Here is an 18,169-nt window from a genome sequence, read left to right as displayed (position 1 = left end):
TACAGATCATCTATGGCTGCTTTCCTGCTACAATGGCAGAATTAGGCAGTTGCAACAGATACCTTATGGCCTGCAATTGCTAAAATATTTAATATCTTGCCCTTTACAGGTAAAGTTTGCCAACTACAGTGTTGCTTTCCAATGTCCTTCTTTACACATAATCAAGAGACTAGACACTTCTGTGCCTAAGTGGGCTGTTGACTTAATGTGGAGACATGGCGACTGACTCTGTCTAACAAAGAGTTTCATCATTCCTAAAATGAGGTAGCTACCACCCACCTCACATTTTACTCATGGAAATACAATTCTTTAATATATAGCAAAGCATTAGCATAGAGCTTGCCAGAAAATAAGTCATCAGGAAATGTTGGTCTCCCTTCTTACAATTAATAAGAGGTTACCAAGCTGTTCTGTACTATTGATAGAAGCTCAAACCACAGGGAACATTTAGCCTTTTCTTTTCATTTGGTTCCAATGCCCAGAATAATTTTACTCGAGTTCTCCTTCCCCATTTAAAAGTGATCCGTCTCTTCCTTCATGGCATCAAATCCTTTCCTACTACCTGAAAAAACTTGTTCAGTATCATCTCAAGGCCCAACTGAGCCCAGGTTATAATTTTTCTCCCCAGACATCCTTGACACTATATGTTATAAAGCTTTTAAGAGTAATTCCGGTTTCACTTATACTAAAGGTGCCAGCAGGAGATATACTTCTTGAGCAATCAGAAGGATCAGGAGGCTTTGATACAAAGCCATGCTTCCACATCCAAGAAATACTTCTTTTGCATAAAGTTAAAACTTAGAAGAAACTATCTTATTCTTAACTTTTGTAAATGAATAATTAGTTTCCAATCTCTGCTCAGTGAGAACTACAAGCTCTGAGTTACTACAACTTAAATGAGCAAACCACACATAGTTGTTTGGTTACATACCGAAGTTAACTTATGCCACACCAGATGACTGATCAGAGCTGCAATAGGTCATCAAGATGGTGAGGTAAGTCATTCCCAACTTCAGTCCCCTTCCTAAGAAGACCAACTAGCAACTATCCATAAACAAGTCACAACTATGGAAATCCCAGAACCAGATGTCAAGCTGACGCACCCCTCTGAACAACAGAGACTGAGAAGGACCACATTAGGACAGTAAGAGGAGCAGCTACGCTTGGACTGCATCACCCCTCCTCCAGGCTGACACAGCACTGCCCCAAGAGTGCCCTCTCAGGCCTACTACAATTTCTCCAGTGAGAAAAGAAAGTCAAGGTGGATAGCCAACTCTTCGAGTGTTGTAGGACACTTTCTGGAAGATGCATTCAGGTCTTGCCTCCTGGGGACAACTTAGGAATCAGATAGAGATGGAGAAGTGGGAGGCAAGTGTTACATTAACCAGCACTCAAACCTTGGCAGACCATGTTCCTGCCTGTAGCAGTACCTAAGCAAAGACTCCAACCAGCAGGAATGCCCATCTGCAAAGCCATCCTGGGGCCCCATATGGCCAGAGAGCTTGGTTGGCAGTTCTGCCTGATTTGGGTCCCTAGTCAGTGGACCATACTACCACTCTACCTTGCAAGAAAGCAAATTCACAGCCCTACCCAACTGCTAGGCATAGTCTCAAGTCCCACCCATCGAGGAAGTCTGACAAGAGAACCCAGCTAGCTGAGAAGTCTTCCTACAGCTCTGCTCGGGCAGAGAACCTGGCCAGCAGCCCTACCCAACTGTTGAGCATATGCCCTACCTCCACATAACCACGGAGTCTGAAGAATGACCTTGGGCAGCCTTGCAGCCCAGCCCACAGTGCTACCAAGTCACAGAGCCCAGCCTGCAGCCCCACCCAACTTCAGGGCACAGCGGGCAGCCCCACCTGAGCATGGAGCCCAGTCAGCAGCACCATCCAGTTGGGAAGCACAGCATGAGGCTACCTGACCAGGAGAGATTGTAGAGTCCCTCTCATAGTTACCCAGTCATGGTGTCCAACCAGTGGTACCACCCTGCCAGGGAACACAGTCCACAACCTCATCAACCAAGAGTTGACTGCAGACTTAGGGGCTCAACCTGACAGTGAAAGGGTTGAGCCACTAACTCTGACATAGCCAGAAGCACCACCTAAACAGTGAGCCCACCCAGCCACCCTGCTTGAATACAGAACCCAACCAGCAGTCCCACCCAGCCATAGAAACCAGGCAGCAGCACCGCCCCTGCAAACTCAGAGCACATGGAGGGGCTTTGCCCACACAGAGATGATGATAGTAAGCCCCTCTTCCCCACAAATTCTACCAGCTGACTGGTAAAGGTCTTTCCTTACCAAAGCAAACCTGTAAAGCCTGGAAAAGGAGACCACTTACTGAAATGCACAGATACCAATACAAAGAAGGAACATGAAAAATCAGAAAAATATACCATCCAAAGAAATGAATAAAGCTCCAATAACTACCCTAAAATATGGAGATATATGAACTGTCTGACAAAGAATTCAGAACAATCCTCTTAAAGAAGTTCAGCAGACTACAAGAACACAGAGACAACTAAACAATATTAAGAAAATAGTGCATGAACAAAATGAAAAGTTAAAGAAATAGAAACCATCAAAAAAACTGAAACAAAACAAAATAAAAAACCCAAACAGAGATCCTAAAGCTAAAGAATAAAATGACTGCACTGAAGAATTCAATAGAGAGCTTCAACAAGACTCAACCAAATAGAGGGAACAAGCAACTAGAAGATAAATCATTTGAAATTATCTAGGCAGAGGAACAAAAAGATAAAAAAGAATGAAAGAGGGGGCACCTGGGTGGCTCAGCTCTTAAGTGTCTGCCTTCGGCTCAGGTCATGATCCCAGAGTCCTGGGATCGAGCCCCAAATAGGGCTCTCTGCTTGGCTGGAAGCCTGCTTCTCCCTCTCACACTCCCCTCGCATGTGTTCCCTCTCTCACTGTCTCTCTCTGTCAAATAAGTAAGTAAAATCTTTAAAAAAAAAAAAAAAAGATAGAGTGAAGAAAGCCTGTGGGAATTGGGCACTCCCCAAAAGAAAAAATATGTTCATTATGGGAATCCCAAAAGATGAAAGGAAAAAACAGGGAAAGTCTGCTTAAAGCAATAATGGCCAAAAACATCCCCAAAATGGGGAGAGAAATGGGTTTCCAGATTCACGAGTCCCAAGAAATCCCAATAGTTTGAACCCAAAAAGGGCTACACCAAGACACATTATAACTAAATTGTCAAAACAAAGACAAAGAATTTTAAAAGCAGGAAGAGAGAAGAAACAAGCTACATACAAGGGAACCCACATAAGATGATCAATGGATTGCTCAACAGAAACTAGAGGACAGGATAGAGTGGAATGACACCTACAAAATTTTGAAAGAAAAAAACTGTCAATCAAGAATACTGTACCCAGCAAAGTTGTCCTTCACAAGTGAAGCAGAGATAAAACTTTTCCAAACCAACAAAGGCTAAGGGAATTTATCACCACTAGACCTGCCTTACAAGATATGCTAAAGGACATTCTTCAAGCTGAAATAAAGATGCTAATTAACACCGTAAACACGTATGAATATGTAAAAATCACTGTAATGGTAAATATATAGTCAAAATCAGATTCTCTAGTATGTAATAGTGGTACATAATTACAACTAATCAGTGAATTCAGTAAAGCTGTAGGATAAAAAGTGAACATACAAATATGAGTTTCTTTATACTAACAATGAACTATCTGAAAAAGAAATCAAGAAAACAATTCCACTTACAATTGCATCAGAAACAATAAAATACTTAGGAATAAATTTAACCAAGTGAAGTGAAATATCTCTACATTGAAAACTACAACACACTGATGAAAGAAACTGAAAAAGACACACATAAATGGGAAAACATCCTCTGCTCATGGATTGGAAGAATTAATATTGTTAAAGTGTCTCCACTACCCAAACCAATCCTCAGATTCAATGCACTCCCTATCAAAAGTCCAATGGCATTTTCCACAGAAATAGAAAAAAAACAACTCTAAAATTCATACAGAACCACAAAAGACCCCAAATAGCCAAAGCAATCCTGAGAAAGAACAAAGCTGGAGGCATCACACTCCCTGAGTTCAAATGCTATTACAAATCTATAGTAATCAAAACAGTATGGTACTGGCATAAAAACAGACATGTAGGCAAATGGGATAGAATCAAAACCCCAGAACTAAATCCAGGTATATTCAGTCAACTAATATTTGACAAAGAAGCCAATAATACTCCACAGGGAAAAGATAGTCTTTTCAATGAATGGTATTGGGAAAACGGGATATTCACATGCAAAAGAATGAAACTGGACCCGTATCTTACAACACTCACAAAAATTAACTCAAAATGGATAAAGACTTAAAATGTCTGAAACCATGAAACTCTTAGAAGAAAACATAGGAGAAAATCTCCTTGAAATTGGTCTTGGCAATGACTTTTGGATCTGACACCAAAAGTATTAGCAACAAAAGCAAAAAGAAGTGGGACTACATCAAACTAAAAGTGTCTTCATAGCAAAAGAAATAAAATGAGGGATGCCTGGGTGGCTCAGTTGGTTAAGCATCTGCCTCCAGCTCAGGTCATGATCCCAGGGTCCTGGGATTGAGACCCTCATTGGGCTCCTTGCACGGCAAGGAGTCTGCTTCTCCCTCTGCCTGCTGTTCCCCTTGCTTGTGTGCGCTCTCTCTCTCTCTCTCTCTCTCTCTGAAAAATGAATAAAATCTTTTAAAAAAAAGAAAGAACAAAATGAAAAGGAAGCCTACAGAATGGGAGAATATTTGTAAACCACATATCTAAGGGATTAATATACAAAATATATAAGGAACTCACACAACCTAATTGTAAATAATAACAACAATCTGATTTTTAAATGGACAGAGGATCTGAATGAAAGTTTTTCCAAATAAGATATTCAAATAACCAAAAGGTACCTGAAAATGTGCTGATCATCACTAATCATCAGGGAAATGCAAATCAAAACCACAGTGAGATATCACCTCATACCTGTTAGAATAGATATTATCAAAAAGACAAGAGATAACAAATGCTGGCAAGGACGTGGAGAAAAGGAACTTTGTACGCTGTTGACAGGAATTTAAATCAGTCCAACCATTATAGAAAGCCCTATGGGGGTTTCTCAAAAAATAAACATAGAACTACCACATTATCCAGCAATTCTACTTCTGAGTATGTGCCCAAAGGAAATTCATTCATTATCAAAGAAATCACTGCACCCCCATATTGATAGCATTATTTACAATAGCCAAGATATGGGAAAAAGTCTAAGTGTCCATGAGCAGATGAATGGATAGAGAAGCTGTGGTATGTATATTTTGATGGAATATTATTTAGCCATAAAAAAGAAGGAAATTCTGCTATTTGCAACAACTTGGAAAAACCTTGAAAGCATTATGCTAGGTGAAATAAATCAGAGAGAAAGACACTGTATGACCTCCCTTACATGTAGAAACTAAAAAAATCAAACTCACAGAAACAGTGTAGACTGATGGTTGCCAGGGGCAGGGAGGGAGAGGAATTGGGGGGTTGGGTGAAGGTGATCAAAGGGTACAAACTTCCAATTATAAGTTCTAGGGATGTAATGTACAGCGTGGTGACTGACTATGGTTAACAATGCTGTATGATATATTTGAAAGTTGAGAAGACAATAGATCTTACAATACACACAAAAATTGTAACTACGTGAGGTGATGGAGGTGTTAACTAATCTTATTGTGGTGATCATATTGCAATACATACATATATCAAATCATCACATTATACACCTTAAACTTACACAATGTTATTATCAATTATATCTCAAAAAGCTGGGGTGGTAGGGAGATGTAGGCTTAAGGAGAACAATGAAGAAAGCAATTGACCATAGCCTGGCTCCAGAGGCCATTTCAGATTTTTTTTAGCACTCGCTCCATACATCCAGGGCTGGGTGCTATGTGACACACTCTGTTACAACTAAGTGATAAGATAAGAAAGATAAACTAGAAGCAAAGTCTGGCAATAATTGTTTTAAAGCCACTAAATTTGCCAATAGTAAGTAATAATAATTGGAAAGACAAATGACACAGCAAATGATGTTTAACCTCCATTTTGAGAAGCTGAGGATCAGATGTTGGGACATTGATTTACATTTTGCAAATCTTGTGTTTACACGTTGTCATTATGAAGACTCTTAAACCTTTTGAGAGTATGATCAACCATACACAAAAAATGATGGTCTCCACTAACAAAGGGAAGAGAGGCACTGAAACAATCATTTGGATGAAACTTGCCAAAGACCCATTCTGTGCTGTACCCCTATGATTCTATGGATACCAACCAACATTTCCTTACAAGTGAAATCAGATTAAAGAACATTAAGGCAGCTGTTTTTATGGGGAAATGAAATAAACGTACAATGTGAGGAGTGTCTGTTATCCATTCATCCAACATTTACTGAACACAATTAGGTACCAAGCATTACTATGCTAGTTAGGTGAAGTAAAAAATATTTAAAATTAATAAAACAGCTTCTGCCTACTAGGAGCTAGAAATCTAAAAAGAAAGGTTGACATGAATACTTGTAGAAATTATGGAAGAGTGGAGAGTATGACAGGAAGGAGGGTAAGAAGAATCTTAACACTTCGCTTTGGATATTGAAATGTAATGTAGGAACGAATGGGTTTATGATGGGCTACAGTTTTCCAGAGTGCTAATCTGGTACATCTAGGACAGGGGATGATGTGGGTTGTTCCATGCTGAAACATTACATATTAGTCCTCCTGCAGAGATTCACTACAAATATTATCATATAAGCAGCTCTAAGAAGTCCACTACTAAAAACAAAAACACAAAACTATTCAACTGCATTTCCCATTTTAATTAATCATGGATCCCTTTTTATAGCATAGCACCTAGAAACAATCTTGAAAACCAATTTTGGGAAAATAGGTTGTACGATCCTCAGTGGCACTAAGTAGCTGCCAACACCGCAGAAGATGAACCCAAAGCAGGTATTCGCTTTGTGCTTGGATTCTTCTATGTCACTTTCATTAGTCGCATTACATTTCAATAGCTACTTGACAAAAGTAAGCAAATAGAGATCTGTAATATAAGATCAAGCAAGAAGAGAAGCACAAACCTACAATGATTCCTGAATTCTTCTTTTGATCACAAACGTTGGTCTTCTAAAATGTTTAACTCTTCCCAGAGATAAAATGTAAGAGAGGTATGGATGCTGGGGCAAGACAGGCCATGGGTCTTGGCTCAATGGCTGTGCAAACATGTAACTGTCAATTATTGGACCACTCCTGTAGTGTGATGGAGAAAAGCTATTTAAATGAAAACTCCACAAGAAACTGTAATAGCCAAGCCTATCTAACTGGAGACTCATTCATACGAATTAGTCCTATTTTTCATTGTGCCAAGGTGCCTAGACTCTAACGCAACCACATTTACTGTATTTTAGCTGGTACAGAGTTTTGGAGTGAACCTCTGCTAACTTCATTGACATTGATTTGAAATGTTCAGATACCACATCACAGTAATGAGGTCACAGATTAGTAAAACCTCATGACCATCAGAGAACCATTATTTATCCAAAAAAATCTAATTTTGGCACTGCATTTCAGTTTGCTCAATGAGCTAGTGAGAGAAACTATGAATTAGAGAGAAATTTCTTTTCTAAAAGATCCTACAGAAAAAGACCAACTGCTAAAAATCAGATTCTTCACTGGTTTTAGGACAAATGATAGCAGATGAATGTTTCCATTGATTTTTCCCTTCCTCTGGCCCTTGTCTGGTGCCCTTCAATGATGCTGGAAAATAATTGTTTCTTACAACAAATATAGCCAACTCACAATTTCCTGTGTATACCTTATTTAGAAGATGGAGGAATTGCTGCATATCCTATACTCAGCTGGTTTTATTCTCTCGCGACATTCATTTGCATCTCCTTGTATGTGCATGAAAAATGCAAAACAATTTAATTAGTCTAAGATGAAACAAAGCAGCTCTCTCAAAATACAACATGTGTATTGAAATGATTATTTTAAGACTCGTGCCACAGATCCCTTTCCAGTGGCATGCTAGAGTTGACTAGAATACTTCTTGCAAGGTGGTATTTTTTTGTGGCAAGGTGGGGTGGAAATGGGTGCTGCACTGTCAGAAAACCTGCAAATGCCCAATTTCTACTTCTTATCAAGTGTGGGACCTCAGAGCACTTAACAGCTCATTCTCAAAAGAAAGGGTAGGCATAACTATCTAAAGTTCTAAAGATTCTTATTTTCCTTCGTTATTATGTCAAGTACCATGTCACTGTGGAGAGTTGTTTAAAAATGATTAATGGTTAAATTACAAAAGGCTATCAATTCCTCTAATCATTCATATTCCTCTTTGCTAAGCTTCTTTGAAACTGTTAACACACGTTATAGTTCTAACCTCTTATCATCTTTGCAGATTCTAGCCCATGGGGCAAATTAATTGCATAACTGAGGGCAGTATACTGAATGCAGTCATGCAGCTTTAGACACATTTTTAATACACTGAGTTATGCCTTTTAAGGTCCATAGTTCAAACCTGTGACTGTCACTTAAAACTGGCTCTTAAAACGCAGTCCAAGAAAGCATTCGGGCAAATCATCTTAGAAGCTGGCTGAAAATGCAGATTCTTGGGCCCCAGAATCCATTCTAACATGTACTCTGGCAATTCTTATACCACCCAAGTTTAAAAAATACTGGCTGAAGGAAAGATTTCAGTATTAACTAGAAATTACTTTGAAAACTATTGAAAAAACAGGGCACAGGTCTATATAGTAATTTGGGAGGGATTATTTATTAAATTCACCAAATCTGAGGTTTTAAAAAGTTACATAAAATATTGCAGCTTAAGAATTTTCCAGACAAATCTCTCCCTAGCTATAGTAAGCAGCATGAGAGACTGTAATTAAGTACATTTTTTAAAAATACGCTCAAAATCCTTAAGCTAAATGCATTAAAAATGGAAATAAGCAATTCACATTTTTATTTCCTGGGATTAGGCCAAGATGGCTTTTACGTTTCCGAAGCAATCCACAAAGCCAAGATTGAGGTTTCGGAGGAAGGCACCAAGGCCTCTACAGCCACAGGTACGTTCGTAAAGCCGTCAGCAGCACTCAGTCACACTGCTTGCCCTTATCTGCCTTTGTCAGATTTATCCAGTTCAAGCTCTGCATTTCTAAACCTTCCCACTAAAAACCCTAGTCCAGATGTGGTATAGCATTTTTTAAAAAGAAATGTTAACACAGAGCAAAGAGTTTGAAAAATGATGGGAGAAGAGAAATCCATTTTGAAAAGGATTTGTCCCATCATCCCCATAAACGAGGAATGAAGTCATTCTGAAAATTACCTTTAGTAAGGAATTTATTCCATGAGGTATTTTGAAAATGGGACACAGGGTTGGCTAAGTGACATCTTCTTAATTTCCCCGTTTGTAGCCCCATCATAACACTAAACAATGAAATATCATTAGGATCCTTTTATTTCTTCAAAATCAGGGGATATAACTGACTTCATATCCAATTTGAGTAGTGACTTTCCTCAAATGAATAGAAAATGCAATGGATTCTTCTATTCTTTTTCTGTCCTGCAGCTCTGTTGTTACTGAAAAGGTCTCGGATTCCTTTTTTTAAAGCAGATCGGCCATTCTTCTTTTTCCTGAGAGAACCCGACACAGGTAGGGCAGCATTTTTTGACAGAATTCAGATAGATATGTATCAGCATCTTTCTAGCAAGAAGCGCCCATTTGTCCACTGTGGCCTAGAACAAGCATTCCTTCTAGCTAGTTTCTATGGCTTCGGAAGATTCCCAGTTTCTTGTCGCGTATCCTCAGAAAGGGGAGTGTTCCATAACTACAGAGGAAACTAATATCCTCCATGTTGTTTTTGACTTCTCCTTCAGCTCATTTTTTAGTTGATGTGGATTTTTAAAAATTCAGGTTTCTACTTCTGGGGAGACTTAGATCATGAAAGTAAAATAAATGATAAATCTTGACTTTTCCCCCAGTTGTCGCCTCGCTTTCTCATCACTGTAGGACGAAAGATAGTTCCTTCAGGGGACTAGCATATCCAAGTAGCCTTCTGACTCAGCAACCCCACTATTCTAGTGAATGGACCTGGATTTCTAGTTTTTCTGTTGATCTTTCTCACGCTTGCTGAAATGACACAAAAATCAAGTGTTTGCCCTAGTACTTCTAAGTCCCGCTATACAATCTCATCTTAAGCCAAAGATGGTATGGTACAGGCAAAGCCTCAGCACATCGGAAGGACAAGCAGAGGTCCTTTCAGCTTCAACAATGAACAAAGTACTCAAATTATTCCTCTCAATGTTCCCCCTCCCCCCCGACAATTATTTATCAGCCTGGGAAGGAAAAGAGATTCTCAGTAAAGAGTTGTTGGCAAGTTGAAACAATGTGTTAAAAAGAAATAGGATGGAACAAGACTAACAAAATCAAGCAAAAGTGGATCTACTTTAACTAAACATCAGGCATTATTTTTATTTATGGAGAGAAAAAAAGTCAAAAGTTAGAATAATGAGAATTACGCATAGGTTTTACACAAATTGTTAAGGAAATACTGTCAACATCATTTTATCTGAGAATCATTTGCATACTGCTGTAACTTGTGCTAGAAATCAAAGGAACACTTTTGTGACAAAAAGGATGAAGATAATCATTCACTAGGAAATAATCTATTTGGGGATTATTTGGGGAGAAAAAGTCCATCAACAGAATATATCCTCCTAGGATTTCACCATGATCATTCCAACCCCATGTTTATTAGATGAAATTGTCACTTATCACTCAGAACAGGCAACAGAGAGCCCTCTCTTAGAAAGGATACATGTCAAAAAAAATGAAAGATGGAAAAAAATGACAGGTTCTACTTCCTCAAGAAACAGAGACAGGACTAAAAGTGAACAGAAAGGTCATTGTCAAAAGCTGACAGCCAATAAAAGTTGATGACAGTTAAAAGAGAATGATTTCTCTTTTGGAATTCAACTGCATAAAAATGACGTAAAACTTTTGAACTAGTAAAGGACACACCACTATTTCAATGATAGTTTTCAGAACTGCCTCAATAAACAATGAAAATAAAAGGCTAATCCAAAACCAGTTCCATAATCCGCCGCACGTCTAAATCTAGTCCTTGTGAATTTATTTACTCTTTCTGGGAGGTATTTGCCTACATGATTCAAGGCAAAGTGGCTACTCTTCTGGTGAGAGAGGGGTATTAAAGAGATAGAAATCAGTCTCAGCTTTCAGTACACCAAACTGATAAATCTTACTGATTAGGGCAAATAATGAATCCATTGACAAATGGGACACATATGGGAACATTAAGAAAAATGATCTTAATCTGAAGATTAAACTGTTGGAGAATATCATTTGACCTGCCTAAAGCCACCCGGTGATCTAAAGGGCCTAAGAGGCACGATATTCCCCTGAAATATACTCCCTCGCTCCCCTTTGCTTACAAGAATTCTGTAGTATTTTACTAATTTAACGAATATGCCCAGTTTCTTAAAATGTAAAAACCTGCGAGATGGGATGTTAAGCTTGAGTTTCGATTGGTTTCAAACCTTGTGACTAGGTTTTGGATGAGGCAGGCTATAGAGTAGGATGGCAGAGAGATTAAGGACAGAAAGAGGAGACTGAAACTGTTTCTTTTCCCAACTCCCTCTAGGGTTCATCACAAAAAATGTAATAAAGGTGAAGGGTTTAAAGTAAAGGATTATTACCTCATGAGTAATCTGTAAAATGGAAATAAGAACTTCCTGATAAGGAAAGCTGCTAAACATCGGAAAAGACTGAATCCCTTTCCTAAATATTCTTGTTAGTAAGAACTTTTATCTGAATGACTTGTAATCCCTTCTATTAATCACAGAATCGAAATATACATAAAGACAATTTAAGACCAGACAGTATATGCTGGATTTTGTGTAGCTCTTGAATTTAGCAGTGACTGCAGGTAATTATCTTAACAACTCCATCTACTAAATGATATCCTGCTTTAAAGGTATTTGTAGAGGTAAAAAAGGTTTAAAGAATTGCATATGAAAATACTATGTAACATTACATTAAATGCCTCTTTTTCTTGACAGGATTTGTCTTCAGCATTGGGAGAGTTTCAAATCCCCTAGACTAAATTAAGAGATCTCAAGCATGTTCTCCACTTTCATCTATGATTTTCTTCATAAAAAGTTACAATTGCATTCTGCTATACCCTTGAAATTTTAAAAATGTTCTGCTGAAGTGTAAAAAGGGTATGTGATTTTCAAATATTATGAAACTAAAATTCCATCAATTTTGCTATAGTTTTATAAATTTATTTTGCCCTCTCTTAATCTAAATGTATTTTAACCTTCCTTTCTACTGGTTACCCCAAAAGCACTACAAGGCACAGCAGTGATCTATGAAAGGTGAGTGAGTGAGTCTGGTCATAGGGTCATTTCCTCAGTGAAGACACATGAGGTCATGCTGGACTGAGAGTGAACAGGGTTGGTTTTTCCTTATCCTGGGTAGTTCAGGGGGAATGCACAAGGAGCAAAGTCATCTTAAATGTTTCCTTTCCATTTAGCCTCTAAACAAAATGGAGAGTTTATGTATTAGATTAGCAGAAGAGAACAAAGAGATCCCCTTTGAACCCCCAATTTGTTGTGGGACTTTTGTAAGCATGGCATCAAGCTGCTAAAGACTAGACATTTCAGAGTATGTGGTGTACCCCAAACTTACAACTCCCTAACTAACAGCTTCAACTTAGTGCCATCCACAATCCTAGTGAGAAAGGAAAAAGGTGTTGGGAGTAAAGAAACCAATATTAAAGATGTATGCTTTTAAACAGCTTTTAAAGTGTCTGCCTATTTGCCCCAGATACCGTCATTTCTATTAGCTAGGCAGAAATGGGAGTATGTTGGTGTGGCCAACAAAATCTAAGAACATAGAGTAAAAAGACAATGCAGGTTATGTAACAGGTAATTACAGTTAGCTTTAACAAATATGAACTTCAAGTGGTGTATTTTTCCAATGCTTAAAAAGCAAGGCCTTTAAAATTCCATTATCCTTAAGATGGTTTTAAATGATTACTTTAAATGTGATTATTTCCTAAACCACACAAGAGTAAAATAGAGCATTTATTGATGGAATAACAAAAGTGCTTTTCTTAAATATTCTTCAAAATACATTTGTACAACTTACAATAATATATCCAAAATAACTGTATATACAAAACATTACCTAGTTTTAATGTATGTGCTTTTTTCCCCAAAAATTACAAAGTAACTTCTTTTTTATTTTTTTGGCAAAGTTCAACCTTAACAGAGGTGACAATTTTAAAGGTTGGTTTAAGAAAATAGAACCTGAGGGAAATTGACACGCAAGAGTCAATGACAAGCAAGAGATTTGGAGGAATATTTTTAGTTTGTTAAATAAAAATGTGTTTGAGTGATATTTTTCACATTACAAAAATAAACCAAAATGAAGAAAAGGTCACTGTAAAATGATGGAAAAAGGATCTGTAGACTTGCTCTTAGTATTTCAAATAGCCAACAATGCATGTCAAAAAATGAATGCAAGATCACAACAGTCTTGTATTTACTTTGTATTTGGAGAAGATAGTGAAATAAATGGCCACATTCTGTTTTCTTTTAATTGCTATTAATATGGTTGATCTGATTGGCTCTTCGATGAATTTCATCCAAGAAGTTCTCCAGTTGTTCTATTAGCATTCGTTTTTTAAACCTGTATAAAAAAAATAAGTAATAGCACTCTCAATTTCTTTTTAATGGATATAGATCAGTATACATTTTTTTTGTTTTGTTTTGTTTTTAAAAGACAGAAACTGCCTTGGGAAGATTTTTCAAAGGAAAATGAAAATGAAAAAACAACAACTTCATGATATATAAAATTCACGAAGATAAGCAAATTATCTTATCAGTGCAGAATTACAGTTTGTTCCTAAAACAAATAATCCAGGCCCAGGTACAATGGAAGCAGGTTATTTGTTCTACATGCAAAAAGAAAAATTTTAAAAACCCTAACATTTACAAGGGTTACAAATATTCCAACAAAATTTGGACTCCCCAGAGCAATGACTCCGATAGCTTCTCATGCTCTTTAAAAGATGAATGTTGAAAGGAATGTGAAAAAAGTATGAATGTAACCCCCACAAAACAGAAGAAGAAATGAATTGGATGGTAGCATTAAAAAACCCTTGGGTTCTATTATAATCTGAAAGCTAGCAAATCAAGGATAATTAGATATCAGTGGTATAGGATATAGTAAACATTTAAAGTTCAAGTGACAATTTGAAATTTTTTTCACTAATATAGTAAACTAAAATTGCATTCATCTACGTAAGTACTAATACTAATAATGCTTTTTAGAATATCCAAAAACACTGCCCAGCCTATACCCACACTCCTCTCTACTTGTAAATTCATATGAATAGCCACCATAATATTACACATCTGTCTAAAAGGTAGCAGAAGTAGAGGGCAGGCACCAGGAGTACAGCTAAATCCAAGATGGAAGTTTGAGTTGATAGAAGGTTACATAAAGTAAAAGAATAGGTTAAATACTCAAAATAAATAACACGAAAAGTTATGGCCTTATCTTGAACCTTCAAAGTGGCCTATGCTCTAGCCACTCCAAAAAAAAAAAAAAAATTAACTGCTCTATCTAAAAATACCTTTATGCGTAGCATGGAAGAAACTGGGGGACTATTAAAGGGTAGGCATATTTAGAAGGTCAGATAACATGAAGTTTTCTTAGAATACTAAAGAAGTCTTGAAAGAAAAATAAATGTTTTTTGTACTCCCTAAATGCATATAACTATGTTTTCCAGTTAATTGCACTTCATAGTTACCATTTATAATCTTGATCCACATTCCTTGTATTAAAGTACATAATCCTGGGCTACTGAAGCAATCAGAATAAGGCCCATTTGTCCAACTCTGCTCCCCTTAATTACATGTTTTCCCACGTACAAATGAACTGAATCCAAATATCGTCTTTCAAGGTTATTTCTAATTACTGATTAATGGTAACTATAGTCCAAATAAACAAAGGAGAAAAATTAAAGGCAATAAGATATAAAGACCCCAAAAAACCACAGAGTAAGATAAATGAAAACTATGCAAGTATCTGTAATCTGCAGGGAGAAAAGTTCCATAATTGGTGAAGAATTTGCGTGTGGCTGTTTTTTAAGGGAACTTCTTTCAATAAACTAAAAAAAAGAAGAAGAACTTAAATACACATGGGTGTGTCATATCTATGCATAATACCACAAGTACAAAACAGATATTATGAAAATACTGACTGTAAGCTGGGGACTCATTTCATAATCATTTCAAAATGTGCAATAGATTATTTACCTTGATGCTTCTTTAATGACATTTTGTAAAAATATTAGTCTTGTTTGTAAACTGCCTTGCACATGCTTCAGTAACGTGAAGATTCTTTCATATTCTTAAAACAAGAGAAGCAAAAAGAAAAAATTAAGTGGCTTTTCTATGCACTCTTTTTCAATATTTTTCTACTGCAGTTTACTGTATCAAGATATACTACACAAAACCAAGATATTCCAAGTAAAATTTTCACCACTAAGAATTTTATAAAACATATATTTCATCATATATCAGCAAAGATGAAATAACTTGTTATAAACTGCATTCTTGGTAAAAGTTCCCATGAAGATATCAAACATAAAGCTTAGTGAAGTAAGTGAAGAAGTTTCTGATAGTGCTACTGAAAAAGCAGCAAGGTGCCTCCATCCTTATAATTCAAATTCTAAACTACAGTTCCCATGGTAGGGAGGGGCAAATGGAAGGGGGAAAAACAGGTAGAAGTGCTATTTCAGTTTCCAGTTTTCACCTAAAACTCTGCCAAGGACTATACGCTCCTAAACGGCAAGGGCTATCCTGACCCACTTCTGAACAACCCATGGGTCACTGTATCATCACAGCAATGATCTGTCAGTATCTTCTGAATGAATGCCAGTAATATTGAAATTTTATCCCACAAAGTTCTTTAGTATTCATGTAATAGACAGCTTTTGTAACTTCTGTTTTTTGGCCTAAACACATCCCGGGTCACTGTCATAGTTTAAACCTTAAAGGCAGCAGTAGACACTATGCCAGGAACTTCACAGACATGAAGTCATCTAATATTCACTCCATCTTTTTGGGTTTGCTACATTCAGTTGCAGTTGCTGTGTAGAAAAATACTCAGGACTCCAGGTCCCTGTCATGGTAGGAACTATGCGCAATTTATTTATCTGTGTGTTCTTTAAGCTCTGCTCTCAGTCCCTCCTACTTACCATATCTACACCATAACACTTTGCATACAGCAGCTATTTAGTTTTGTAGGTTGAATAAAGAATCAAATCTTATATAGCTCATACGTTGTTCAGCACTGACCTAGAATCAGATCTATGTTTTTAGTTAATTTGACTCTTTTCTTTGAGCACACACAGAAATCAAATATAAGGTTTGCCTCTAATTATACATACTTCTTCCTGGCTTTCGGATCTCTTTCATTATTTGTGCTTTAAGTTCAGTGTTGACCTCTTCATGACTTCTGCAATGCATCAATTTCTTTCCTTTGTTGAGTGAAGACGCTGGTATATTTTCTTCAGGACACTGTTCTTTATCTCTTGATTCCTCATGATTTTCTAAAAATCCACCAACAGTGAGGTCATTAGTTCCTAAATGGTCATGACCGAGAGCCTCTGTATGATTGGTTGGTCGTTCCAGCAAATTGGCTGGAGAAGAAGGTGAAAATTCAGTATCCATAGCATTTGGTGTAATATCTGATGAAAGTTGGTCTGCAACATGATTTTCAACCACATCATCTATTGTCGAATCATTAGTGGCTTCTGAAACTAAAAGCAAAGAAAAAAAAAATGATGTGAGCCGATTTCAAAGAACACAGTAAAAAAAAAAGCTACAAATACTACAGCAAATCACAACTAATCTCCTTGATGGAATCAAATTAACAGATACTATGATATGTTCTTAAGCTTTGCCAAAGGGATGGTGGATTTCAATGTCAAACATTTACAGTATTTACAAAATCTGTACAATTTTTGCCCTTAGGAAAAAAAATAAAAGACAATTTCAAACAACTTTTAGTTCTCTGCTTTATTCTATGGCGATTTTACTGAACAAGTAGATCTCTAATACTTAAGGGAAATATAGAGAGAGCCTTAGCTCATTCCAACTGACCTCTGCCTTATACACCCACTATCATTTAGAGGCAAAAGTAAACACAGGAAGTCCAAACTGTTCAATACTCTGCAGGGAACACGCCGTCAAAGAGGTCACTTTACAGTATACTCTTCTTATAACCACCCATCCAGTCTTTGTTACTTGAGCAACACAGGACAGCCTGGTGCCCACTGCAGCTCATCAGATTACTAGACTTAAAAAAAGCTTACAAACTCTTCCCCTCCACAAGGAGCAGCTGAATTAGAAGTTACCTGACTGCTCACCAAACCTCCAGGACACCAGCTGAAGTCACCTCTAATTTCCCTCATTTACTGTCCAAAAGGTAAACTCATTCCCACAAAAATCCCCTAGACTTCTGACTCCCTCTCCAAATCCCTTTCCGTGATTTGCAAATTTTCCTGAATATTCTCTACGACAGCTCCTGCTTTAACTGAAACCCAGCACTCTGGCCGAGAAACTGCTCTTCTTCTCAGACTTGAAGTAGAAATTACTTTCTCTCAAACACTCTCCACAGACTTAAAATAAGGATGTGGAGTCACTGACTCCTTCACCTTCTAGTGCCACTTCAAGATACGTTCTCCATGCGCTCCTGTAACACTCTTGCTCTTGTGAGGCTCAACTATGCTACTCTGTTCATCCTCTCTCTCCTTATCACTAGCTTGATTGATCTCCACCGCACACCTCTGTGGTCACACCCGGTTCACAGACTTCATTCTACCTCCATGTCCCTTGGGCGTTGTCCTAGGTCATTAGTAGTCAAAGTGTGGTCTAATACAAGCAGTATTAACACCATCAGAGAGTTTGCTAGAAATGCTCACCTTGAGCCCTGCTCTAAACAATGAATTAGAATCCGCAGTTTAACTAGATCCCCTGGTGATTCGATTACAGACTAAAGTTTGAGAAGTACTGTAGTAT

The 18,169-nt window shown here is 37.4% G+C and overlaps 2 protein-coding genes across 3 annotated transcripts in view; one reads left to right on the top strand and one right to left on the bottom strand.

Annotated features, from left to right (window-relative positions):
* SERPINE3 (serpin family E member 3) overlaps positions 1 to 10,090 on the top strand; it is a 30,855-nt gene extending 20,765 nt beyond the window's left edge. The window contains exons 7-9 of the mRNA XM_034663790.1: positions 9,031 to 9,117; positions 9,621 to 9,850; positions 10,034 to 10,090. Of these exons, the coding sequence (XP_034519681.1) occupies positions 9,031 to 9,117; positions 9,621 to 9,850; positions 10,034 to 10,090 (374 nt within the window). The remainder of the gene's footprint in view (positions 1 to 9,030; positions 9,118 to 9,620; positions 9,851 to 10,033) is intronic.
* A 407-nt stretch (positions 10,091 to 10,497) lies between these two features.
* The window catches only part of INTS6 (integrator complex subunit 6), an 88,096-nt gene continuing 80,424 nt past the window's right edge, over positions 10,498 to 18,169 (bottom strand). For both annotated transcript variants that reach the window (XM_011222991.3, XM_019798006.2), the window contains 3 exons: positions 16,537 to 16,908; positions 15,401 to 15,494; positions 10,498 to 13,766 (listed from right to left, as the gene is read on the bottom strand). In XM_011222991.3, coding sequence (XP_011221293.1) covers positions 13,673 to 13,766; positions 15,401 to 15,494; positions 16,537 to 16,908 — 560 coding nt within the window. In that variant the 3' untranslated portion in view covers positions 10,498 to 13,672. The remainder of the gene's footprint in view (positions 13,767 to 15,400; positions 15,495 to 16,536; positions 16,909 to 18,169) is intronic.

The sequence above is a fragment of the Ailuropoda melanoleuca genome, chromosome 7 (assembly GCF_002007445.2).
Source record: "Ailuropoda melanoleuca isolate Jingjing chromosome 7, ASM200744v2, whole genome shotgun sequence".
NCBI classification, from domain to species: Eukaryota; Metazoa; Chordata; class Mammalia; order Carnivora; family Ursidae; genus Ailuropoda; species Ailuropoda melanoleuca.
The sequence above is the reverse complement of the archived record's forward strand: the minus strand, read 5'-3'. Positions and strand labels throughout refer to the sequence as shown.